Consider the following 27,763-nt stretch of genomic DNA (forward strand, 5'->3'; position numbering starts at 1 on the left):
TTATTAACTATTAAAAAGGTTTCCTTGTTAAGATATGGCTAATATGATCTCAGTCTCCCCACTTAAAATCTAACAGAATATATTATATAATCAGTTTCAGTACCTGTGGTCTTTCATAGGTTGTGTTATGGTTTCTTCTGAGAACTTGTAAGTGTATGATGGGTGAAGCAGACACTTACTCATTTGAGAATAGCTTTGAAAATCAGTAACTGTTATATAGTGCTGTTTGAAATTTACTTTTGTGAATGCTAGAAATTTTGACCCACATTTGTAGAAAATAGAACTACAGCTGTATCTGAAACTGCCTGAAGAGCAGTATACACGTACATAGATACTGTTTAAAAAAGACTACTAATTTAATCCCATTGTTGACGTTCTAGCGAGATTACCTGGCTATCAAAACAATTGCAATAAGATAGCTAGAGAATTTACAACAAGAATTGATATTTCTGTTGCTGGGGTCCTGAATGATTCTTAGTCTATCTAGTTAGTAATACTTTTCCCTATAACTTGCATTATTTTCTAGGTACCTGAGAATTTTTCAAAATGTGGACCTTTCTAGCAACTTCTATTTTAGGTAAGTATTGGTTACTTACCAATAATATTGCTCCACTTGATTTTGATAATCAACATTTTTAGGTTGTTATCCTAGGGAAGTAAGACAGATTTGATCACACTGTCCATTTTCTGTCTTTTGAACTTTTGTACTTTCTACTTCAATGGCGTAAACAGGAGTAGAGCCTCTACTGAAGCTGTAGAAGTATTAGTGACAGGGTAGAGGGTCAATAGTAAAATTTAGTATTTCACCAATAGAAAAGCTGCAATGTGTGCTCAGCAGTAATCTCTTCTGTTTGATATGCAACCTGGTCAGTCTGTGCATGATCTCCATGTGGAGATCTGTGAATTTGGAGAAGAATCTGTAGAATAGAGAGAAATGTTGAGCTGAGTATCGTTGGAATTGTGGGTTCACTGTTTTCTTGCAGTTGTAAGTATAAGTACATTGAACTGAAATAGATACAATTCTGCAGCTCAGACAACAACGTGATTTCTTTTTGCCCAATTCTGTTTACCGTAAAAATTAAATAGATAATGCTCACTTTGAAAATAGTGTATTTTGGCTCATTTGCTTGTCTTGTCAGTTTTTCTTTCTTGATCATGTTTCCCAGAAATAGAGCTTTGCTTTGGTTCCAAAACAAAGATAGAGAAACAGATGTCTCATCTAAGAAGAAGAAGAAACCTACCCAAGTTTCATGTCTGTTTCATGGTTTTGCATGGGAAGGCTTTTTTTTTTTTTCTCACTGCATGAAAACTGTTGTTTTCTTCTCTGTAAGCCCTAGAATTAAACAACCCCATTTTAAAATCAACTTGGAGATTATCAGCACATGTGTTTTTGTGGTTCTGCCTAGAGGAACGAGAAGAGGTTTCATGTAAAACTGTCTGATAAACACATTTACCAGTTTAATTTAAATTGTTCATGAAAATGTAGTGAATGTTTGAATTAGATGTTATTAGTAGCAGCCATAAATCTATTTACTAATTTGTTAAGTATGATTAATGAATATCTAGAACTTACTAGAGAACCAGTAATCACTGATGCTGCCTTAGGCTAAAATGGAAATCTCCTTGCATTTTTCTTCATGGGGAAAAGAACCCTAATGATGTACAAAATTTAGTAACAAGTATGATGTTGTCAGTGTAAAAGACATGAGATGCAGAGTTTGTAACTGTTATGGAACTAATTAAAAAAAAATAAACAAAAAACCAACAACAAAAAAAACCCCAAACCACAACTTTTGCTTATCGGCCTCCACTCTTAGGATGTATTTATAGCATAGTCATAAATTTGAGGACAGAAAGTTTTTATGGACCAATTTTTTTTTTTTTTTTTTTTGTAGCACTAGTTAGAGGTTGTTACTTAAATGTATTAAATCCTAGGTTGTTTGTAACATATTTGGATATTTCTAATGGAATAGATAATTTTGATCTTCTGGACTGCTTTATGGGACAGAGCGAAGAAAGTTTTCAGATATGCTTTCTTTTCAAAAGGCATGTCCAGTTTTCAAATACAACAAGAATATACAGTTTAAACTATTGTAGCACGAGTAATTTCTGTGTTAATAAAGTTTCTTTTGGAAACCATCTCTACCATTTGGCAGTGTAGAATCAGCATCTGTGTGTTTTGTTTAAATATGGGGTTTTTTTAATGGAGAATACAGTTCTGTGTTAAATAAAAGTGTGGATGGGGAGTTAGGATTAAAAAAAAAAGCACAGCTGTTCTTCTGCAGTTATTAATAGATGTTAACTGTCTATCAGTTACAGCTATGATCTATCTCACTCTCTTCAGTATAATCTTACTGTCTTGAGAATGCCACTTGAGATATTAAAAACTGAAACAACTCAGACCCGACAAGAAAGTTTTGATATATTTGAAGATGAAGGACTTTCAACACAGGGTGGAAGCGGTAAGCAAATATGTTTAGTTAAGCAAATACTGTTGATAATGATTTCATTTAGAATATATTCCACTTTTTACTTTCTAGAAACCTCTTCTATACTGATCAGTACTCTCATAAATTGTGAATTAATAAAAGATTATATAAAGCACCAGTTAGACATTTGAACAATGCAATTTCTAGAGGTGGTTAATAGCTATTTTGGTAATTTATATTGCAACTCAGGTAGAGAATTGAACATGTTGACATTTTCCAGCAATTGATTATTGAACTGACTTGTAGGACTCAATAGGAATGAATTGCAAACATAATAGGAATCAATAACTTTTTAAGTACTAATAAACCTTTTTTGTTTCATTTTGGAAAATACTGATGACAGAGGAATTGTATGACAGTAGTATCAACTTGATGTCTTAAGTACTATCTGGAAGCCTAAGAAAAATCAATTTCATTTGAAAACTACAGCCTTTACTTTGGATCTGATATATGCATATAATACTCATAAAATCACTAATCAGAAATGAAAATTGTATTCTCTTCTATGCTTTGCAATTCCCCTCAAAAAAAAAAAAAAAACAGCCCACAAAAAACCTGTTTCCCTAAATTCTCAGTATTGAATTTCATTCAGTTGATGATTCTAGGTTTTATTGTCCTGCGATTCATACAGGTTGTCTGAAAGCACTGTCATTAAATAGTGGTAATGCACCATTTTTTTCCTTGTTTAAACATATAATATCCTATTTTTTGAAACGGGTGAGGACTCAGGTTCCAATACATTAAAAATTGAATTTTAATACATGACTCAACAATAGCTGCATTTCTTGATGTTGGTGTATATTAAGAAAACCAGACTAACTTATGATGGAAGAGGGAAAGAAATGCTTTTTTTTTTTTAAAGGAGGCCATGGTTAAGCGCAGTCTTCCAGAGCTCACATAGAATTGAATCTTATGAAGTCCTATCAGAAAATTCTGCAAAGTCTGTTAAAGGATGTTACAGGGGCTACAGGGGCTGGCAGCAGCAGAAAAATTATAAATCTCAATAAATGCAGAGGTTCAGCAAGTATTTGAAGTTATCTGTATTTGGCAAACTTCAAGAACATGAGTAGACATTATGATGAGTCACAGCCAAGAGAAAAATCAAAATAAAGATGCAATGAACTTATGTTTTTACAACAGTCCAATGTGGTTGAGTTTGTTTATTGATTGCTAATGCATCTTCGTTGTAACAAATCCCTAGGTGTTTTTGGAATTTGCAGTAAACCTTATGAAAAGTATGTGTGGAACGGGAAGCTTCTGGAGGCAGTAAAAAATTCTGTTCATCGTGATTGGCTGCTGTATATCATTCATGGATTCTGTGGACAATCAAGTATCCTTTTGCTCGTGAAACAAATCTCAGTTATCAATGTAAAAACTTTGACTGTGTGAAATACAATGAACTATTATGTTGGCCCACAGCGCCAGAGGTAAGTGTTGGGGCGTTATGGCAGTAAAGGTTGAACCTTCCTGACAATACTCTGTTACATGTTATTGATGTGGGACAGATGACAGCAGAGGAGCAGTCTGACAAAATGGCATCCAAAATGGAAGTGTGTTTGGAGCAAAGGGTGGAATTGAATTCTTGGAAAAAATGGCACACATTGACACTCACTGCTACTTGTTCAGTATTTATGGAGACCAAACAGTGGATGTGAGCACAGTGAGGCAGTGGGTGGTATGATGCTGATGATAGACCTTTGTGATTACTGTGGAATTATTTTAAATGGGTCTGTGTGGGTAATAATAGGAGAAAAAGCTCAAACTAATATCTCATTCCTAATATCTTATCTGTAAAGATTAGTATATTATGGGGACAGTAGATTTTGATCATCAGCAATCCCATGTTAATTCAGAAGCATGGTAAGAAAATATTTGGGAAAGTAAATACAATTATGAAGCTAAGGTTAGAGTTGTCTTTGCAAAATTTAGTTTTACTTTTTCATTCTTGTCAAGCTTTGGTCATTGGCTTGGTGTTCAGACAGGCAGGTATGTCTGTTTTTATATACCACTTTTTCATCTTTGGTCTTACTTGAAGTGGTAGATGTGGGTGGAACCAACTACCAGCATTATGCCTAAAGGCATTTCTTGACAATAATCTTCACTATGCGTATTTGATGAGAAGATGACTTCTTCCCTCTTTTTTGGGTCTCTTTTATGATAAGGAAGCAGCACAAAGTGACACAGTCACTTGATAATTTAACTTTTTATCTCTAAGTTTTGTGTGATATGTAACCCTTAACTTCTCTTTCAAGAACTGTTAATTTACGGTCGTCCTATATACGTCACTCTGATAGCCAGAAGATCAAGCAAATTTGCTGGAACACGTTTTCTGAAACGAGGAGCCAACTGTGAGGTAAATCAATAGTGATTTCAATTTGGTATGGTATACTGATAATTTTCCCTTGCCTGCTAATAATATGGAAAGCTTGAAAATGACTGACTAGTGAACTGAAATGTTGAGAGGGTCGTTGTGTCTTTCACAGTAACTGAAGCTATTAGTACCATGATTTGGTGTCTTACTGTTTAATTGTACTCTGTCCGTGATGGTCAGTTCTCCATAATGCACAGTTCTGAAATGCCATGTCTTCAACAGTATGCATGTTTCTGTTTGTTGTAGGGAGATGTTGCTAATGAAGTGGAAACTGAACAAATACTTTATGATGCTTCAGTCATGTCATTTTCGGCGGGGAGTTATTCTTCCTATGTTCAGGTTCGAGGTTCTGTCCCTCTGTACTGGTCTCAAGATATTTCAACTATGATGCCGAAGCCACCCATAACACGTATGTATTAATTATTCTTTGTGATAGATTATGGCTAGCACAACACCTGAGAGAGTAAGTGAAAACTGAACTTGTGAAAATGAGTAGGCTGCCAATGTATTTGTTCTTTGGGAGGCTATGATTTAAGGTAAAACAGTGTTCTTTATGATAAACGTGGGGGCATATCAACGTTCAACCATATGAACAGCTGCATTTTCTGGTATCAAGTAGGAAAAAAAAATCGTTGTCTTAAACTTAAAAGTCAGAAATGCCATACAAAAAAACTTATGGTTGAAGATGTCAGCTTTCTTTGTGCTTATTCATCTGTGTGCATTTATCTTAAAGGGTTCTGGATATAATATCGTACCTGTTGGAAATAGTGGAAAGCATTTGGACTAAATTTAGTGGGGCCAGAATAACTGATCTTTGTTACTAGCTCATGAAATCTTTCAGATGTTGCTTTTCTTGAAAAAGGAGGGTTTTGCATGAATAAATGAGAGTATGTAATCATATCACTTTAGAGAATTAGTAATTACTTTTTGTAGAGTACTTTTAAGGGAAAATCATCCTGAATATATGTATCTGTTGCAGTGGACCAAGCAGATCCTTTTGCACATGTTGCTGCTCTTCACTTTGACCAAATGCTTCAGAGATTTGGCTCTCCCATAATTATTTTGAATCTTGTAAAGGTACAGTATTTTGAATATTTTTTACATGTTTTCTGTAGAATCTCTGTGTACTTTTGCTTGTGCTCTGAACTAATGTTAGCTTGTAAGTGGCATATTTTCTTCATAAATTTCATGCTATGCAAGAGAGCACGTAACTTTGTAACTGCTTTGACTACGGTTCTTCATTGTCTCCCATTTTTATAGTTTTCTTACAACTTTTCACTGTTGTTCTCAGACTCTTAGTATTTCCCCTTAAATGGAGTAAGTCAAAATAACTTCACCACTAAATTTTCCTTTAACTTCTTATTAAACTGTGGTTCCATGCAAAGTAACGTTTGCAGACTTCTTGAAAAATGTCTGAGTTCTTTGAAATATTATGGTAAAGACATATCCTTCCTTTTTTTGCTTCATCAGATACAGTTATGGATGTATGATCAGGAGAGAAAGTTGAGGCATCTTGTGCAGGTTAACAGATAGTGCCAGAGTGAGCATATGGGGAAGCTACTCTATTGCTGCATTAATTCATAGAATCATTGAATATCCCAAGTTTGAATGGACTCACAGGGCTCATGGAGTCCAACTCCTGGCTCCACGTAGGACCACCCAAAATTCAAACTCTGAAAGCATTGCCCAAATGCAAACTGTGTGGTTTGTTTTCTACTCTGTAGTTTCCGTAATTTTTTGGATGTTTTCTTCTGATAATTTTACAGTAAAGTTAGTTCTATCTTACTACATTTTTTTCTCCTTTAATGAACTGTTTTTCCACATTCTGTTTTAATAAATTGAAATTCATTTGAACTTCTTTCTTACTTCTTTTTAGGCTTTTTAAAAATGCTATTTACCTTTTCATTTGTCACATTGTAGAATTGTATTCAGTGAAAAGAGAACCTTCTTTGTGCACGTGCAGTCTATTCCTAATGTTATAAAAGTAGGGAATTTTTTTTTTTTTAAAAAAGGCTTTTAAAACTCAAAATTGTAATAAATGGCAACTAGATAACCTATTTTCTATTTCTAGAAGCTTTCCTGTTTAAGAGGGCTTTTAAGATTGTCTGAGAGTCTGTGGAATCAACTTATGATAGCAGTTGTTGACAAGAAAATAATTTTATTTCTTGCAGCTGTAGCTTTCAAAGGCCATTGTTACAGTGTGAGTCTAGGCTCACGTGACCTTGACACATGAGTCATTATAAGCTTTTATTCACAGGCTAAAAATGCATCCGTTTCTCTCCCTCTTTGTGGTTTCCCGGTGTTAGGATGCTAAAATTAAAACACTTTTATTATTTTATGTTCCAGTTAATAAATAAATAAGTCACCTTGTGTGCACATTGCTCTTGCTTCTACACAAAAACTAAAAGTACTAGAGACAGAAATGCTTAGCTTTTGATTTCTTAGAGGGTGATGAAATGTAAATCTATTTCACACTTTACCTCTCTCTCCTAGAAATTTGTGAACAATTGCATTTTATATATTTATTTATTTATGGCTGCTCTTATATATGAGTTTAAATTGATCTGTTATAGGTTCATTGTAGGTTTTAGTTTGGACTAAGTTGAGAGAAAAGCCATATTAAATAGAGTGCCAAAACATACGGTATATTCAGGGAACGGCTATGAAGTTCTAAATGTTTTCATAATCTTGCAAAGTTGTTGTTCCCCATCTTCTGCCAGTAATGGAAGAGAATTCACCTGAGCCCCCTTGTACTCCAGAAGCTAACGGGATATTCTTGTGCCCAGCTTTCAGTTCAGAGACTTTTTCAAAAGTGACAGAGCTTGCTATAAGATGGTTCAGACAGAGCTGTGCATAGATTGAGAATGTACAGATTCACAAAAGGAATGTGAGTCTGTTTTAAAATGAGTGTGCAGAGCTGCTGAATGAACTGGTTTATTTTCTATTTATTGGTTTCTTTCACAAGCAAAATGTTTAATAGTTGGGGTGTTTTTTTTTTTGTTTTTTCTTTTTGTTTTGTTTTTTGTTTTTAAAAAGGTGTTTTTCCTCTTTTAAGATATTCTAGGTTGGGAAGAGCTTATGAAATCTACTGATTAATTTGGAAGCTCCAGGCACTTTTTAGCTTTCTACTTCAACCTTGTTGTTGGTGATATGTAGTACTGCTGTGATTCTTAATTAAAACAGGTTAAATGTTTTGCTTAATAAAATATTACTAATGTAGATCTAATATTATTCTGATGTTGCTGTTCAAATTCAAAAGCTTGTTTTCTGATTTTATTTTTTTTTTGCCTTTATGTATTGTTTAACATAATAAATTATTTTTGTTCGTCTTGTTTCTGCCTCATACTGAACAAATACTGGAGTCTAGGTTAAAGAGTCCATGTAAGAGAATATCAGTCTGTAATACATGCACACACACTCACACACACAGACACCTCTCTATATGGATCTGTACAGGTGGTTGTTGATGATAGTACTGACATTCTCTTCCTTTTCTTTTTGCCAAAGGAACGTGAAAAAAGAAAGCATGAAAGAATTCTCAGCGAAGAACTTGTTGCTGCTGTGACATATCTGAACCAATTTTTGCCCCCAGAGCATGCAATTATATATATTCCTTGGGATATGGCCAAGTACACAAAAAGGTAGAAAATGTCATTATTTATGTCATAGAACTGTAGAATTGTTCAGGTTGGATGAGACCTTAAATTTGACTAGATTTCACACTCTCTTTTTCATTCTAAAATGGCATTGTGCACAGATAGGTCTATGTTCAATTTGTTTTATGATTAATTAGCAAATCTCAAAATAAGACTAGGTTTCCTTTCAGAAGGTATGCTAGACACAAGTTCTTGGGTTCTGTATGAAGCAATGCCAAGGAAGCTTATTGTCTAACTGATATGGGGAATGATACTAGATAATTAAAAGATCTCCCCTCTAGATTTAAGCTTGGTGTTTATTTATATGGGCATCAACCCAAGTACCCATGCAGAAAAGAACCTGAAAGCTTTGAAGATAAATTTTTTATGCAAATGAGATGTAACACATATATCCACCTAAAGAAGTTTACTGGAAATTTAATGAATACTGAGAATGATTCTGCTTTAACATGTAGTTCCAAAGTACATTTTCTGGAAAGCAGATCCTGTAGAAACATTTCAAATTAATCCTTCAAGCTCAGTGTAAACAATTGCTTAAAAAAAAGAAATAATGCTTAACTGTTTACACATAACTTTGTTTTTGAAGTTCTTGTTAAAATATTTGCATTTCAAGCCTCCTGTAATGGATGGATGCCCTGATGTGAATGAGCAATGAAGAAAAGTGTGAAGACCACACACTGAAACAAATGGTACTGAATGACAATACTTTTCAAATAAAGTGGAGGCATAACATTTAATGGAATCATTTATCAATTTCTGTCATATTCTTATTTTATGAATCACAAAAACTTCAGCAGGGAAAAAAGGAGTGTGATATTATAGTCAAGGAGTTTTACATGTTTTATTCCATTTGTGTTACATAAAATGTTTTATTAATGATTGAACAAAATTGCTCAATGGCTGCTTTCTAAGTCTTTAAGCTGTAGGAAAAAAGTAGGCATTGTTGCTGTGAGATAAACAAAACTGTGATACGTCTTCTCTTAAATTATTTTTGTTATTAAAAGACTTCCAAACAGTGAGAATTTTTGATTGTTAATATATCTTTACTGCGTAATCTTTTTTCTCTCCCCAGCAAACTTTGCAACGTCCTTGATAGATTGAATGTGATTGCAGAAAGTGTAGTGAAGAAAACTGGATTTTTTGTAAATCGACCTGATTCCTACTGCAATGTCTTGCGACCAGATGAAAAGTATGTATAATCTTACACATGCATGATGAGTAATGTCTATTGCTAGGAGAGTTGTTTGCAATTTCTGTTATTGCTCATTTCTTATTTTGAGACTTCATTTAACATGAGTACTTTGTTATTGAGTTATAGCCAAAAGAATTGCAGTCAGAGGCAGGTATTATGAAATGCTAATACATCTAAAAATTTATAGTCTGTTTTATTACGCTGCTGTTCTCCCACTATAATGAATTCCTACATCAAACCTTTATTTGTAACTTGTAATCTGTGTTGTCTGTATTTATATAAAGCTTTTTTTTTTTTTTTTAATCATTACTGAAGGAATCCTAAAGTTGGGGGTAGATTTTAACAAAGAGAACATTTGGAATTTGGTAAGAGACTTCTTTTAAGGTGTACGAAAAATATGCCTAGGACTGAAATGTAAGATAGCCCAGTGTTTTCCAATTGGTTTTTATGCTATTCATACATACAAAACTGAAAAGTTGTGCTTTTTTATTTTGTTATTAAATTATAGGAACAGTATTTGTTTTGACTGCTGTGGAGATATAATGATTCAGTCAGCAGAATCCTCTTAAGTCTTTGAAAATTCAGAAATAATGTAACTTCCAAGTTGTTTTTTTTCCAAATCTTTGTCATAGTGATCTAATTCATCACTGCCCAAACAGACATTCTTATTATACATTAAGTGCATTTTTGCCTTTCTAGCCCACCTTCATTTAGAAACAATCTGAAGTAAAAATCTGAGGCTCTTTTAGAGCTTCTGTGCCATGCAGTACAGGAAATGTAACAACTGCAAAATAGCATGAAGGAGGTTGATCCATCCATGTAATGCTGTGACCTGTAGAAGTAGTCTAATCAGTCTTAAAAGTAGTTTATATAAGCTTGTCAGACCATTTCTCCAGTCAGGCTGGTGCTATGCTCCTAACATGAAAATTTTCAGTTATTCACTTGTACTTGCATTAAGCATAACTGCTCCCCTATCTCAAAATGTCTTTGATTTCAAATTCATGTTCTTTGCCTGTTGGGTACAGATATGGTCTGTACAGAATAACAAGAACTGGGTGATAAATAGCATGTATGCCTAGAATCAGTGTGAAGGGGAGAATTAAATCAACCAATTGTACTACAGTGTGTCTTTTGCCTCTCCGTTCCAGCCACTGCAGTCATTGGCACTGTAGCTTTTTTGTTTTTTTATTTTTAATCTGAGAACCTCATGGAGCAAAGCAGGCTTGTATGGCTCGTCCTCTGTCTTCTAGGGAGGGAATGTTCTATATAGCTTAGAAACTTTCTACTTTAAGGCTAAGTTTTGTTTTTAACAATGCAATTTAACTACATCTTGCTAATGCACAGAGCTTTCACTGCATTCTGCTGCTCAGTGATATCAATTTTGCCTTGCAGCAGGATTTAATTGCCACTCTTTTTACTGAGCAGATTCATATGTGTTATGGCCTGTTCTTTTTAAAAGTTATTTGAAAGTTGTTCTCTTTTGTTTCTCTTTTAGGTGGAATGAACTGGGAGGCTGTGTTATTTCCACTGGTCGCTTGCAGGTAGTAAGATAGTAGACTTTATTAATTCAAAGATGTAGGGATTTAAATCTTCATTCCCAAATTATCAGTGAAACAATTCACATAGATACTTAATGATTGATTCATAGCTTACTCTCTTAAAGTAACATTTATAATAGAATAAACAGCATTACTGCAGTCCATGCAAGAAACCTAAATAGGAAATAGGGCTTGGAGTTCTTGGATAGTTCCAGAAAACTTTATGCTACTGGAATTGTATTTTTTGCTGAATGTAGTCTGAGAAGTGCTTGGATTTTAAACTACTTTCCACTACTTACATAGTCTATAGTAGTAGCCGTAGAGCAAAAGATAAAACAGCAACTTTTTAACAATCTATGTAATATAATATTAGACAGGAGGGATGAGGAATAAACATTCCTAAGTGTGGTTACATTCATACACCTAAAAATTAGCAATTACAGTTTTACCACTGCTGAATATTCTGTACATCGTTGCTATTTCTACCACTGAAAGAAAATACAACTAGAAATACTTTTTTTCTTTGCAGTAAGAAAAGTGCAGTGTGATAAATTCTAAACTAACAGATTTATACCTTAGTGTTATGGTTATGTACTCTGAACACTGGGCATATTTTTGAGAAACATTAATGACTTTTGACTTGCTATTCATGATTTTGAAGTTCTCTTAAGTTGGAAAGGATGTAACCATTCTTTTATTAATTGAACACTCGGATGTGTTTTCACAAAGACGAATACAAATGCTATTTAGATTTCTCAATGTTAGCCTTGCAGGTTTACCTGTGTTAAGGGTATGATTTCTTCTGTCTATGAGCTTTGAGGTAGTCACTGTAAGTGTTCTATGTAAGCACTTCCATCATGGTTCATCTTGTCTTGGGATGGACAATTTGTGAGTCACACTCAAAATGTGCTTCTTCATTAAGACAGTAAAAGTTTAGATAACTAGCACAGATGTAGCCATAAATATATTTGAGCAGAAGAATCACTCATGCTACTGTGTGGGAGTGTCTAGCATCTGTTAATGTTATAAATTTGTATGCATTATGAAACTGAAGAGTGGAGGTGCAAGCACGAGATATGGAAAGCTCAAAATATGAGCACCAATCGTAGTAGAACCACAGCAACCTGACAGCGTGCTTTGTTACATGCAGTAGTTAGAGCATAGTTGAAAATAAGATCTTCACTGATGTAACACTTTTCTTCTGAGGTAAGTTCCAGTAATGGTTGAAGAAAGCGTATTTTGAAAGTAGACCTTATAGCAGTAATATAGATTGCTAGACATAAAAAGTCTTTGATTGAAGTTCTGTGCACTGACATAAAATCCAATATGAGAGATTTGACAAGTAGTTGGACAGTAAGAAAAGGTAGTAATAATGAATATGGTAAATTCTTAATTAAAAAAAAAACAAACAAGTCTCTTATTTGCATTGCTTTACCAGACTGGAGTTCTCCGAACCAATTGTGTGGACTGTTTAGATCGTACTAACACAGCCCAGTTCATGGTAGGAAAATGTGCTTTGGCATACCAACTCTATTCGCTGGGACTGATTGATAAGCCCAATTTACAGTTTGATACAGATGCTGTTCGGTAAGATACATTAATTGTGTCGTGGTGGGGTTTTTTTTATTTGTTTGTTTGATCTTATGTAAAGAGACTTTACTTGGGTAAAGTGCTGCCTGTATAAAGGAAAAGTGCATTTCTTTTTCTATTGAAGTGATTTTGTAGTTATTCAGTTAAGTCTAAAAATTCATACTTCAACTGTTTTGAGAAAATCCAGTCACACTGAAAATTTCCAATTCTGGAAATGTTAGGCTTCTTACAAAATAGCTGCTTGACTTCACTCTATATAACTAAACACAGACTGAAAAGTTTCCCTCTTAAATAAATGCAACATAAAAATAGCACTTATTTCATTTGGTTGATGCAAAGTGTAAATTGAGAATAAAAACTGAAATAGGTATGTGCTGTTCTGCAGAATGCCAAATTGATATTTTTATGGAAGTGCATCTCACCTGGATATTTCCTACATTTCCTTTGATAAATTTTGTGCTTTTTGATTTATTGAAGAGAGGAGTTTTCAGCAAAGCTGTTCTCTCCAACTGGGTTGCAATTATACTTATTCGAGCACCCTCAAACTATTTAAAAAAATGATTCAATTTAAACTGCAGTGCTCTGGGAGAGAAATGAGCTATGTGCAGGGTCACCAACCACCAGACCAGGCTGCCCAGAGCCACATCCAGCCTGGCCTTGAATGCCTCCAGGGATGGGGCATCCACAGCCTCCTTGGGCAACCTGTTCCAGTCACCACCCTCTGTGTGAAAAGCTTCCTCCAAATATCTAACCTGAACCTCTTCTGTCTCAGTTTAAAACCATTCTCCCTTGTCCTATCGCGGTTCACCCTCCTGATACATCCACAGTCATGACAATGAAACTTATGGCTTTACTGCTGTCATTGCCTAGTGTTTTGTTAGGTTTGGAGTGTGGAGAAGTAACTCATGTTTCAAAAAATGATCAAGTCCTCGGTCATGCATTTCTCTCAGTCTCTTCCTCTCACCTTACTCAAGATGTACCTTCAGCTTCTGTCCCTTCTCCTCAGTTAGCTTCCAGCAATTGGTTGGTGCCACAGTGTGGTGGCTCGCTTTGCAACTGGCGGCTGTTGGCCTCTGTCTGATGGCTGGGATGTTTTCACTGGCCAGCTGGCTTCCATGGTGTGCTCACAATGCTTCTTATCCTGTGTGTCCCAGCTGCTGGGTGCTGCATCTTTACCTCTGGGAAGCAACTCCTGCTGCAATTACCACTTGCTGTGCAACCCTCTAGGGACTTGGCAATTGGATCTGTTGGGCTCTAACCAGTGGGGATCAGGAAATGGACAAGTCTCTTATACCCACACTATGTTGTCCTCACAACAAGTACTTACTTCATCAGCTCAGGCATTCCTTAGGTTTTACTACCTTTCACCTTTTCACCCCTATTTTGGGATCCAAAATTTTGTCTGTTGCTTCCTATTCCAATAGTCTCATGTTTGTTGTCTAACTTCTCTCCCTCTTGGTCCCTCTCCACTTTCCAGCCACCCAAATTTCCATCTATAGTTAAGATTTTAATAGGTGCTTCCTCTTGTTTTCCTGGATATTGTGTTTTTTATAATCTCTCTGAAATGTGGCTATTAGCTATTACACATTTCATAGCATGACGTGTATACCTCTCTGAAACTTCTCATCTGTGAAGACTTTTTTTCTGAATTACCATATTCAGAAATGCTACAAAATTGTGTTCATAATCCAATAGATTTTGAAGAGAAGCATCAGCTGTGGTGCATCTCCATTTTTCAGTCTTTCACTTTGATGTACTGCATTCTTTTTCCCATATCAAGTATCTGATTGCTGGATACTCTTCCTCTTCATTTACACTCTTCTAACTGACCAGAGAGACTAGTATTCAGCACATTGTCATCCTGAATCATGATAATGTGTCTGGAAAACTGCTAACTATTGTTTTCATCGCAGTTTTGAGTGTCCACTATACTAATTTTGATTTTTCATATGGTCTCACTGGCTACAATCCAGAATCTCTGTTGAGCTTTATTTCTGAGGTTAGCATTTATTTGGGTTAGTTTTCCCAAAGGATGAGAAAAAACATACATCTTGAAGTCTGATTATATCTAATAGGATTTTTCTTCCTTATGATTTAATTGAGCAGGACCGTTTCTGCAAGCATTTCTTTACAATCCCTCTAATGTAGTAGTTGTCCCATCTAAGAGGTTTCCCAGACCATTTGTACATTTGCTGCTTATTTGATTGTATATACTTAACTACCTTTCTCCATGGAAGACTAGTCTTTGTCTATTTGCAGGCTTAATAGTTTGAGGCTATGGAAGGTTAATTTAATTCTACAAATTATTTCCAAATCAAGTGGATCAACATCCTCAATGAATTTCAAGTTGTCAGCTTCCTCTGAACCTTTATTGCAAGGTCATTGCAACTCTGTTCTTCAGTGTCCCATGGCTGACTGGGAAATTTCTGAGAGGTATTTTCCTTTCTCCTGCCAATTGTTGCCTTGAACATATGGGGATTTTTAGCTTTTAGTTGACAGGGTTTTCTGTCTTTCTCATTCTTTTAAAAGAAACTAACATACCTAAACTGAAGAAACAGGCAGTGTTTATGCTCTCAAGCAACTGTTCACAGCTCATGATACCATGCATATGTTTGTGAATTTATTTTTTGGCTTTTTTTGTTAGGCAGATGTATTTGTACTTGACCTTAGGCAGAAGATTTACTGGACAGGTGTTTTGTTTTTTTGGAAATGGTTTTGCTGCTTACATAAGTATTCTTCATCTTTAATCTTTTGAGGAAGACTTCAGTCGGATGGTTCTTGGGTTGCTTGTGCAGTGCTACTCTTTTATTGGGAACTTTCCTAAGGGTGTGTTTTTTGTTGGTTTGTTGTTTATTTCCTCTGCTGTCTCCTCCACTCCTGAACGGATTCTTACTTCTTAGGTATTATGGTAGGTCAGGTGCATATGCCTGAGTTATTGTGTCTGCATATTGACATGAAATAAGTTTCTACAAGACAAGGAAAAGGGTGGTGTTTTTTCCTTTCGACTGCATTGTCAACTTCTTCTTGCTATATGTCTTGCTCAGGCAGGGCCTTAGGATCCACTTCTGAGAATTTGTTTTCTTAGACTGGGTGCCAGCTCCTTGGGATAACTTCATTTTCTGACCTTGTTTTCTGAGATGATCGTCTTGTTTTGGTTGTGCTAGAGCTGCTTCTTGATGGTTTTTTTGTTGCTTGGACAGCTCTCAATTTAGAGTCTTGGTTCTTGAGAACAGTACTGTTTTTTACTAGTTCTCCTTGTTTATCTTAATGACTGACTCTACCCTCTTACTGCACATTTTTCAGCTCCAGCAAATTGTATGTGACTGCCCTTCACATTTCTCACAGTCATGTTCCTTCTTTTTATACCTTTGAGCCATTATAATTAGGTAGTTTTTGGAAAGTTACATTAGCTTAATTCCTAGTGAACTTAATAGAAAACATAGCCTTGAGATATTGGCACATTCTGTCCCATTTAGCATATTTAAAATGCCTTAGTTTATGATGATATACTGTTTGTTTACTCCCTATGGGCTAATGCAATGTGTTAATCTTCTCTCTGAATCTACGGTAGTGCATATTCTGTGGAGTGAATGCATTCTGATGTGTTCCAAATTGCTGAAAGTCTTAGTATACTTATCTAATCCACTTAATAAAACTGAATATAATTTTCACATATTTATCTGAATAAAGACATACTTTTAAATTTCAGTGTTAACAAGTTATTGATAACATGTTTTAATGAAATACTTGTTTTGTAAACTGAAAGGAGAAGAAAATGTATTGCTTGTTATGCAGTGAAGCAATTCTATGTATGAAGGTATCTAGCATGTTTCAGAGTGCTTTTACTTGTAAATGCAATTTTGAATGTTACAATTCTTTCTTTCTTAAAAGCAGGTTGACAAATGCCACGTTTTTCTTCTCCTTCAGATTATTTGAAGAATTATATGAAGATCATGGAGATACGCTTTCCCTGCAGTATGGAGGTTCTCAGCTTGTCCACAGGGTAAAAACCTATAGGAAGATAGCTCCATGGACGCAGCATTCCAAAGACATTATGCAAACGCTCTCAAGATATTACAGTAATGCTTTCTCAGGTACATTTCAGTGCTTTCTTTTGAGCCATAATTTAGAAAACATCATGCTTCAATAATCACTACTCTGATCTTATAGCAGTGATTCTCTGTACAATAATTTGACAATAATTCAGTAAAATCAGATGGCATCAAATCGATATTCTGATTTGATGGAATTTTTATGGTGTATCCTATGCAAATGCATGTTGTATCATGCAGTCTTATTTGGTAAAGTTATTTAACAGATATGAGAACTCCTTAGCAAATGTACACAGGTAGCACTGAAACTGCCACTGCAGTGATATTTGCAGCTCAGTAGAGAAGGAGGTAACTGTTACAGAGCTGTTAAAGTCATGGGGAGAGTGGTTTCAACAAAGAAAAGGAAACTGGCAAAAATAAGTACTAAGCACAAATAGGAAGCTTCAAATTGAGTATTTCTTAAAATTGTTATGTTTTGTTTTGCATGTGATATTTCTGGGGACTTCAAACAAAAAGCAGTCTCTCATGTAAATAATTGTTTTGAATTGGTAGAAGCTACTAACTGTTGAATCTGTGGTAGAAAAGGCAAATAAAATAAATTTAAAAGAAAACATTCCCCACCAAGTAGATAAACTGTTTTTTGAGATAAATAGGCTGTAAAACATTAGCACACTCTTTTTTTTTTTTTCCCCAATAAAATTTAAAGATTCACTGTTCAGCATGCCTGTTGCTGTTCAGGTGGCAACTCCATGTGTGTTACTGCAATAAACTAGGAGAAATCTTTATTATTCAAGTTATCTCAGAAAGCAGAGGTTTCTGAGATTTAGAAGAAGATTCTGATTTGCTATTCTGCTCTCATTATCTGTCCTTTCAAATAAAAATAATCCTATCCTGTTTGTGAGCCTGCACTTCTTTGTTTCTGATGTGAGAAACTTATTTATAATGCTTATTAATATTATTTATGAGTAGTAGCAGATGCAGAAAATGTCAGTGATTGACTTGAAGTCATACATTGTGTCAGATTCAGCACGAGATCACACACGGCTTGCTAAATGTCTCCTAAGAGAAACCTCTTAGCTACTCTTGCTTTGTTTGTTTATCATTAAAAAAAAAAGTGACAATTTACATTTTTTAAGAATGTCACTTTTTCTTTCCCATTGACCTCATGGCTCACTACTAATGAAGTTGAACAGATGAGAAAAAGTAAAATGTGATGGTAAAGAGATTTGCCTGCAGATACTAATGCAAGATAAGGCCTGGGCTTTTAAGAACGATAACCAAATGCAGTTTGAATCTACGTCTTGATATGTGGCATCGTTTCCTATGGATTTTTTTTGTACCTATGAATTTGTAATACGTTGCGTATGTAATAGAAAGTGGAGAGTTAAAAATGTTCTCAAGATCAGGTTAGTCAGTCAAACGTAGAAGAAAGTCAAATTTTCATCCTGAAAATATGGGACAGTTGATTTTTATGTTAACTTGAAAAAATGCTATGGATTTAGGCAAAAATCCTGACTTTTTTTTGCATGCATGTTTTTAAATCTAGCATTTGAAAACAGCGGAGGGTGCAGTTTAGTTTGGGTGCTCAGCTGTTTGAATTACCTTGGCTGTAAACAAGTAAGTTATACCAGATACGAGAAGTTCATTCATCTGAGAACTAGATGTTCCTTCAAGGCCATCTCAGGCAGGCATTCTGATTCATTGTATTCTGCTATTTCTCTTTCATTTGCGATTGAAAAAAAAGGAAATAGAAAAACATTAGCTTTGTGCCTCTTAGAAAATAATGTGACATTGAGCTCTTCAGTGCTGGATTTGCTACATGCATAATAAGCTTCTGGAATCTAGAATAATCTGTTTATCCACAGACAGGGCTGGACATAGTAAACTACCTTTTAGTGTTGTATGAAAATAAACTTAATTACTATACCCTTTTAGTCATGGGATCTTATAATCCCAATTATGTTGAATCTCTCATGATTTAGTAATTTGTCATGTAGTGCAGTTACAAATTCAGATTGAGAGCAGTAGATTATTTTTGGCTAATTCAATTAAATGGCCCCTTCAGTTCCTGTTTTCTCAAATGGTCTTAAAATGTGCTAGTATACACGTACATTGCAGTATCTTTTGAAAAATCGGTGCAGTCTTTCTATTGCTTGTAGATAATTATAACAGTCAATGCTAACAATGAAGTGAGTAAACCTGTTTGCTCTTTTGTCTGTGTTCCCCAGCGTATTGACACGTTCTTATATATTTATTTTTGAAATGAGATATTTTCCATCAAGATAAGAAAATTGATCTGAAAAGTTCCATATCCTTTTTTTTCTCCAGACAATGTTTCAAAGACAAAAGCTCTCATTATATTTGTTCAAAATTAAATCATAAAATTGTTCAAACCTTAAAAAAAGACAGTGGGGAGAGTGGAAGGATTATCTCCTTTCCAGTTAACTGTCTGCTTTCCAAGTCATATTCACAAATGTAATTGTGCTTGCCTGAGGACTTACGCGCAGAACGTTTTTAATGGTATATTTTATTACCTACATTGAAATTGAGTTGAAAAGTAAAACAGTGGAGAGACATTTTCTGATAAATGTCCTGTATTTCTATTGAATTTAAAACACAGCAGTACAGCTGAAACAATAAAGGCAAAAGAGAGTTTGTATTCTTTGGCAGTGTAACATTTAACAGCAGTCATTTCTTTGCTACAGAAGAAAGGTAAGAATGCTTTAACGAACTGTTGCCATAGAACATTTCAGATAATTAATTGGTTAATTCAATTGGTCTGGGTTTAAATTCAAGCTGTTTTTCACAGAAGAAATTTCATTTTGCTTTATTTCATTTTAGCATCTGTCATATAAGTAGTGACACAGTTTTTAACTGAATTATCTTGTTTCGCTCTGATTTAGTTAACAATTTCAGAATACCTCCTGTTCCTGGCAGGTGAAACAATGGTAAATGAACAAAGGAGGCTTGTCTCTGACTTTCAGCGTTCCCATATCCCACTAGTTTTAACCTATTTGTTCTTGTTAATTTATTTTCCACTTTGGATTCCTCTAAGTTTTATGCACAAAATAGACTGCTTTTCTGGATTTTGTTTAGCGCCACGCTCTGTAAAAGGGAGAAAAGTAAGATAAGGTGAGATGAAGGCAAGAATTTTGTTCATCCACTACTTTCACAGGCAAAACACACTCAGTCTAGGAAAGATATTTAGTTTATTACCAATTAGTAACAATAGATTGCAGTGAAAACTAAAGGCAAACTAAAAATGTCTTTTCCCTATCTGCTTTCTTCTACTGCTCCCCTGAACAGCACAGGGGAACAGGGGTTGTGCATAATGTTTTGCCTCTGGTGCTCCTCCTCTGCCCCTGCTCCATCTGGGGTCCTTTCTATTGCTCGCCATCCTTCTCCAGCTCGTTCGATGTGGGTTTCCCACAAGCTGCAGTTATTCAAGCACTGCTCTAACACAGCTCCCTACCCCACAGGGCCCTCCTGCCCCACCACAAGCTCTTATCCACAGGTTACAGCTCCAGCCCAGGGCCTGCTCCTGCTACCAAAACCTTGCTATGTAAACCTCACACAGGTAGTTAAAGTGTGACATGTCTTCTCAAAAATAATTTGTCCTGAAAACAAGTACTGATGTGTGCTTTGAGTGTCAGTGTGTAGAAGACTTAGCATTTGTAAATTGATCTTCTTAACAAAGTAGAGAAAGTGAAAAGCGAGAAAGAAGGTAAAATATCCTTTAGGAAAAGTGCTCTGAGAGGGCAATAAAAGTGTCTGGAAAGAATGTGAGTGGAAAGAAAAGGTGGAAAAAGCCAGATCCTGTATGAAAGTTCCTTTAAGTTAGGAAGTGAAGCCAAGCAGCATCAGAATTTCTGCTTTATTTCCCTTTTCCTTGTACCTTGCCCTGTTTCGCCATGTGACTGCTTTATAAAGAAGATACCACATCCAAATATTGACCTCCGTATGTACACATCCTGTCAAGTTCCTTACTCTTCTATAATCTTGTCACCAGATTTCTATACGGAACTCTACATGGAACATCTAGTCATGTGTCTAATTCCTTGTAAAAAAAAGATAAACAAACCATCATTGTGTGGAGGGAAGAGATGGTGGGATTTTAGGAGAAAGGACGTTTTGATTGATACTTTTGTGGACCGGGAACCAACTTTGTCCTTGCTGTCATCCCACTGCTTTGTGGATTCTCCCTGTTGTTTTATCTGCTTTTTGGTATACTGAAATTTCACAGTTTATCTATCTGATGAAGTCTGTTGCTTAAGGAGCACTGATCTCTCTTAGTATTGTTTCTGTAACATGGAAAGAGCTGATGGAGTAGTGCCATCACTAGTTCTAGTCTGTGTCTGATAAATACTGAAGTGCAAACAAGAATGGAGAGGAGCTTTACACTTGCTGATTCATCAGAGCTTACATAGAGCTCAATTCTCCACATATTCCTCCTTTTTTTTTTTCTGGATATATTTTGCACAAGCCATCCTCTGCTGCTACATGTCTGCCTGCAAAGCTTTCTTCATTATGGTTCACCATCCTTAAGCCCTGATCTGACTCCAACTTTTTCACATATCTGTTATAATTCATCCTACCTGCAGTTCAATAGCAAGCAAAATTTCAAAAATGTAGACAGACAGCATTTTATTTGTCTGCAGTGGTAGCTAACTGCTGGATTTTAGCATTTGCCTTCTGTAGTTTGAAGCTTAGAATAAGGTGAGAGAAACCCATATTTTGGTAATTTCAGTCTACAAGAAAAAAGTTCAGAATTTTAAAAGGTATTAATGAAGTTTAAACATTTTACTATGAATTATTCAAAAAAACCAAAAGATTTCATAATATATATGTACTGATGATTTGTACTGATTCTTGTTTGATTTAATGAACTCGCCTTTTGTAGAATCATAGAATAATTTGAGTTGGAAAGGATTCTTTAAAGATCAACTAGTCCAACTCCCCTACAATGAACAGGAACATCTGATCAAGGTGTTCAGAGCCCAGTCCAGCCTGACATTGAATATCTCCAAGGATTGGGCTTCCATCACATCTCTGGACTAGCTGATCCTTCTGTAACGGAACTTTTGGTATGCAGTAAATTCATCAGGATAGATCACATGCCCTGACACATTCAAAAATACATTCACATCCTTTGTGCATACACACATAGAAGCAAGGGGGAGACTCAGTCTTACTTCTGCCAAGGCAGAGCATTTGTCTCTTCTTTGTTAGAAAAGCAAATAAAGACCTGGAACCAGCTGCATGTGCACTGCAGTATAGCAGAATGTGGGGTCTAAATGAAGTTTAGATAGGTTTGAAGCCCAGAGATCTCTGTAGGAGTCTTAGGAACTGTATGTTTGCTGTGTGAGGAGAAAGTCTAACAAGTAAGCAGATGCCTCGGGGGGCTTGAGCTATGCATGTCATTAACTGTATGTCTTGTCTAACAGATGCAGACAGGCAAGAATCTATCAATCTGTTCCTCGGAGTATTCAAGCCTATGGAAGGAAAGCCTCATCTCTGGGAACTTCCTACTGATTTCTATTTGCATCACAAGAACACCCTCAGTCTGTCACAGACCAGGCGAAGGTATTTTGATATTCTGGTTTCTGTTGGGTATAGCTCTAATAGCATGCTGCTAACCAAATAATTTAATCAGCATGTTGAAAACTTTTTTTTTTTTCTTTTCAAAATAACTAATGAATTTTAAGCTTTTGGAAGCACTTAAAAAATAAAAGAAAATAACTTTCTTTTGGATGCTGCTGTTTTGAAGGATTTATTTAAGCGTTGAAGAAGAAGTCTCATTTTATACAAAATTGTCCTGCAGTGTGAAATACTAAACAATTTTACGGAAGTACAGCTATCTTTGTTCTGTTAAACTGTGTATAAATGTCTTTTTGATGGTTAGATTTATTAAGTCAGTGTGGCATTTAGTCTTTTTATTAGTACAAACTTCGTTTATATTTTCATGCAGTGCCCTTAGTCTGCAGCTGTGTTTGCCACGAAGCCTGTTATTTGTTACTTTCCTTTCAGCCATGTTTGGCCTATTTTGATGATGTTTTTTCTTCATTTGCATCCTGTTGTAGTTGTGCAGTGGTATACAGAAATAATAGAGCTAAAGCACAAAAATTACAGAGTAACTTCTAGAGCGATTGCTTTAGAATGTGAAATGGTTTCACTAAGGATTGTAAATACTGTGTCTAAAAAGGGTTTTCCATTTTAAGGCTAAGGACAGTACTAGACTTCTTACTACATCATCTGTTTTATGAATTTTGTTGCTTTATATTTCTGTTCATTCTCTGAGTTCCATATCACAAATGGTAGGTGTGAATATCTGCATTTGGATTTTTGTCTAGAGAAGAGTCCAACCCTGTCTTGGTTGGCTGCTTATTCCATTAACACATGGGGCAGTCAGCATGTGATACGACAGTTTCTAAATTTCAATCCTTTTCTCCTTCTGCTGATGCTAGCTCATGTTAGTAATGCCAGATGGATCTGCAGGAAAGGAAAAACTAGCTTGCTTGCATGACCTGATGTAGTCCTTCATCAAGAGATGGGCCTTTCATTCATAACTCATTCTTTCCTGTTCAGGACATTCACAGTTGTTAGGACTGTAATGTGCTGCCCTGCCTGTTCAGTACAGTTTGTGGAGTCCCACTAACAAGTCAATCTCTGGGCACCACAGTACACGTTGTTTCTGCTCCAGACAGCTACACTGTTATCTGGTGAAGATAATGGCTATATTCTCTAATTAAGGCCCTTACAACATTGTGAATATGCATATGTTTGAAGTAAAATCAGTGAAGATAAGTAAATATATTTTAAGCCCAAATAATGAAGTAATAGACACTCAGAGTAGTGTAGAGAAAATTTTGAAGTGTATTTGAGAAAAATGAAAACATGTAAATATGAATGAAAGTGCATTATTTTATGAATGCTGCATTCACTTCCTTTAGTGGTTTTGTTTTGTTGTTTTTTGTTGTTGTTTTTTTTCAGAAATATTGAATAAGATTGCAGGCCCGCTTTTTTTGCTATTAATTATAACAACATGCAGTTCTTATACTTGGAACAGACAGCTGTCACATTAAAACGTATTTCCATGTGTAGAAGTGAGTTGCCTTGAGGATCTTCTAGTTTTCTTTATTACAATAAATGGCTTTCATTTCTTCATACTCTTTTCCTAATTCTTAGGAAATAAATAGTGATTGGGTAGAGTTTGGAGTCTTTCTTGCTCTGGTCAAAGCAAAAAAGCAAAAACACAACATACAAAGTATTCTTACCACATTGCTTTGTGTTTTGTTCTTCTTTTTTTTTTTTTTTCCCTCCAGCTACCTTCTGTATGTTCTAGGAGCTTAATTTTTCAATACTATAGGTAAGGCACTTGAAAATACACTTAGTTCAGTGCTGACTTGGACTTCATGTGGTTATATTTCATGCCCTCAGTGTAGGGTAGGAATCTATGGAGAGCATCCATCTGAGGATAATTCTTTACTTCCTCTCACATTTGATTTATAAGGAAATGTTTACCAGTGGGACTCGATATGGCTGGATAACTGCTATGTGCAAATGTTTAGACTGGATGCAAGATCAAATCTGTATCAACTGTGTATCTGTATTTTCCATTCAGCTATACTTACTGGTGGACGACAGGTGTGCTAAAGCATTTACCTCTTCCTTTTGATGAAGGTAGGAACTGTATTTGCTTCTTGCCTTAAGAGTATCTTAAAGAGGTTTTAGTCAGTAAAGCTTTGTAATTCTTTTAGACCTCAAATCCTTAAAAAAAAAAAAAGTTAAGTACTATGTATTTTTTCCTCAACAATGGGATGAACAATGGGGTGCAGGATGCAAGAGATATTTAACTCTGGAGTTGAAGAATTAAGTAATATAAATATGTAGCTAAAACCTGACCTCCATAAGTTTGTATCAGGACAAACATCATTCTTTTTTCCTTTTTTCCTTTCTTGTTAAAATTTATTTATAGTCTATGTTAGTGGTAATATTTCTGCTGCAGATAAGGATTAGCTACTATGTCTTATTTCTCCGGGTTACTTTGGAGAATATTTTATGAGGGATTTTCTTCAGCAAGAGACATCAATTTATGGTGATTGATAATGTGCATTTATTAAAATGTGCTCTGCATCTCTTTTATATCATATTTTCTTGTCCTAGATGGACTATGGCTATAGAAAAATGTCGAGTAGGGTGGCTATGTAATCAGACTACTGCAGAGTCAGTTATGGTTGCTAAAGAAGATCATTTTTTTCCTTTCCCCAGTGACATGTGCTGAAAACAGATGCAAATTAACAGTGAAGAAATTCCACAAGTATGAAGAGGAAATTGATATCCATAATGAGTTTTTTCGGCCTTATGAGTTGAGCAGCTTTGATGAGACCTTCTGCTTAGCAATGACCAATTCTACACGGTATATTTGGGTTGTTTTGGGACTACAACTGCTTAACTGGAAGTAGATATAGTGTGAATTAAATGTGTGCTTCATTTATTTGCTTAAACCTGGGTAACATGCTAGATTTTTTCTTTTTCAAACCTCAAATTTAGCAAAATTCTGGAAGTTAAATCATAATGTTAAAACGGAAAAGCGATGCTCAACAATGCTCAAAATTTCTGTCAAGATAGCACTTAACTAATTTAAAATTATTTTCCACTGCAGAGTGTCTAATGTATAGGCATTTGAAGGCTGAGAAATGGGCTTTTCTTTGTGAATTCAGTAGGTCATGGAAGGTACCTCCAAAGCAATTGCTTTGTAATTGTTCTGCTTGAATTTTACAGCTGTTTTTTTCAGTTCATATGGTTCTTAGAGCTGGCCTGATAATTTTTGTTGGCAGCAATCAGACAGATATTCTAAGCGTAATCTTAATCACGCTTTAGCTAATGACTTCCAGACAGATTATGTTTCACGTAGCTTTTTGACCCAATTTGAGTGTTGGCAGCGTTTTGAAAACAATGCATATGAGTCACAGGGCTTCTTCAGTACAGGAGTATGCTATTGCTCTATCCTCTTTGGCAAGTGGCAAAATTTGCAGCTGCTTCACGATGCTAAATGGTGCCATTGAAAATGTTTGAAATACTGAGGGGTTTTATGTTTACATAACTTGTAATGATTAATTTGCTTTTCATGCTTATTTTTTAATTCAAAGGCAGATGTTAGAGTTGGCTCTTCTAGAAGATGTTTTGGTTTTGTTTTGAACTCTTCTTACAGTGAGATTTTATTTCCTCTTTGGCTAGGGATTTTATGCCTAAGAATATGGGGATTGATCCAAGTCCATTTACTGTTCGTAAACCTGATGAAACTGGAAAATCAGTGCTGGGGTAAGTTAGAAATAACAAATTTTGTTCTTATTTAATAATAGTGAAATTGTAATGAAAAGATTAAACACTGTGTGCAGTGTATTTTCTGCGAAATGGAAAATTAAAAAAATCGTTGCTGGAGTACTCTGGAATTGTACACTTTGAAAATCATACCTAATTTTAGTTTTGTACTTGATGCTGGGAATTCTTTATTCAGGCTTGTTTAATCTTTTCTATTTAAGTGAGACCTGTAAGGTAATTTTATCTAGAATGAAGATACAGAAGCTGTTCAAATTTGGTCATCTCTTGGTACCGTTACTGTCTCTTTCCTTTCCCCTTTCCCCCTTTTTCTCTTTTCCCCTTCCCCCTTTTCTCCTTTTCCCTCTTTCCCCCTTTCCTCTTCCCCCTTTTTCCAAAAGAAAGAAGAATAAATCTCATATAAATAGAACATAATATCATAGAATATCCCAAGTTGGAAGAGAACACAGGGATAATGAAGTCCAACCACTGGCTCCATACAAGACCTCTCAAAATTCAAACCATATGTCTGAGAGACTTGTCAAACATCATGTGTTTTGTTGTATTATAAAAACAGTTAAAATGCTTCTGTAAGTTATCGTTCAGTTTCATTAAACTGGCTTGTTAAAGGATACAGATACTATCTTCAAACAGCAGTAACTGCCAATTTCCACATGGTCTTTGATTAAAAATTTAAGTGTTACAGAAAAATATTTATTAAAACATTTGTATAAAATTTATAAATTGATATAAAACAATTCCAAAACAGTTACTGAGACAAATGAATGCCTCATTGAGCTATTTTTGAATCCTGAACTTGCTTTGTTATTCTGTTTATTCTGTTGTTTTGTTTGATTTGCAATATCACGTAAGGGCTATGAAGATTATTCCTGAACCACTTCATTCTTCCTTAGATACCTCATATTAAGGAAACCTTTTATCAGTAATGATTAAACCTGTTCCGTCACAATATAGTAAGTTCTTCTGAAAACTTAACGCTCTGTTATAAGCTATAAAATTTGCCTGTCTCATAAATAACATCTGTCATGCTTTGACCCTGAGGGACTCACTGTTAATAAACGTTGAGTGGTCTGGGTTTATCGCTAGTAGAGCGTGATTTAATTCTAGTAATGTTTCCTGGAAATAAACAGAAAGACTGTGTTATAGTTATTCAGTTCATTTCTCCAAAGAACTCTGAAAGTGTGGGTGATTTTGAAGTCAAGCTTCATTCTTCTCATTTGGAATAATGTTGGTATTTTGCACTAAATTATCTCCAGATACAGCATGAAATTCTTAATGTTTTATGTCTTTCTCAAGCTTTTTCTTGATCTCTCTGCTGTGATTTTGAGGGATTGTTGTAGGATAGTCACCTGGGTCGAAGTCATGTTCCAGGACTCCCTGAGTATTTCTCATAAGGTTTGCCATGCATTGGCTTGTGTGCTGGAGTGAAATGTGGCTTAAGACTTCTACCTTACCTTAGAGATGCCTATTATGTGAGAGAGAGAATTTATTACTAAATGCAAGAATACGCCTCTTTTTAAAGAGGACGTGAATGCA

The 27,763-nt window shown here is 35.3% G+C and overlaps 1 protein-coding gene across 1 annotated transcript in view; it reads left to right on the forward strand.

Moving 5' to 3' along the window:
* FIG4 (FIG4 phosphoinositide 5-phosphatase) overlaps positions 1–27,763 on the forward strand; it is a 62,938-nt gene that overhangs the window by 14,864 nt on the left and 20,311 nt on the right. The window contains exons 5-19 of the mRNA XM_052685642.1: positions 527–577; positions 2,314–2,462; positions 3,691–3,819; positions 4,742–4,842; positions 5,107–5,269; positions 5,840–5,937; positions 8,368–8,501; positions 9,589–9,705; positions 11,204–11,249; positions 12,685–12,833; positions 16,764–16,930; positions 22,333–22,471; positions 24,510–24,568; positions 25,157–25,304; positions 26,126–26,209. Coding sequence (XP_052541602.1) covers positions 527–577; positions 2,314–2,462; positions 3,691–3,819; positions 4,742–4,842; positions 5,107–5,269; positions 5,840–5,937; positions 8,368–8,501; positions 9,589–9,705; positions 11,204–11,249; positions 12,685–12,833; positions 16,764–16,930; positions 22,333–22,471; positions 24,510–24,568; positions 25,157–25,304; positions 26,126–26,209 — 1,734 coding nt within the window. The remainder of the gene's footprint in view (positions 1–526; positions 578–2,313; positions 2,463–3,690; positions 3,820–4,741; positions 4,843–5,106; positions 5,270–5,839; positions 5,938–8,367; positions 8,502–9,588; positions 9,706–11,203; positions 11,250–12,684; positions 12,834–16,763; positions 16,931–22,332; positions 22,472–24,509; positions 24,569–25,156; positions 25,305–26,125; positions 26,210–27,763) is intronic.

The sequence above is a fragment of the Tympanuchus pallidicinctus genome, unplaced genomic scaffold (assembly GCF_026119805.1).
Source record: "Tympanuchus pallidicinctus isolate F22 unplaced genomic scaffold, pur_lepc_1.0 scaffold1, whole genome shotgun sequence".
Taxonomy (NCBI): Eukaryota; Metazoa; Chordata; class Aves; order Galliformes; family Phasianidae; genus Tympanuchus; species Tympanuchus pallidicinctus.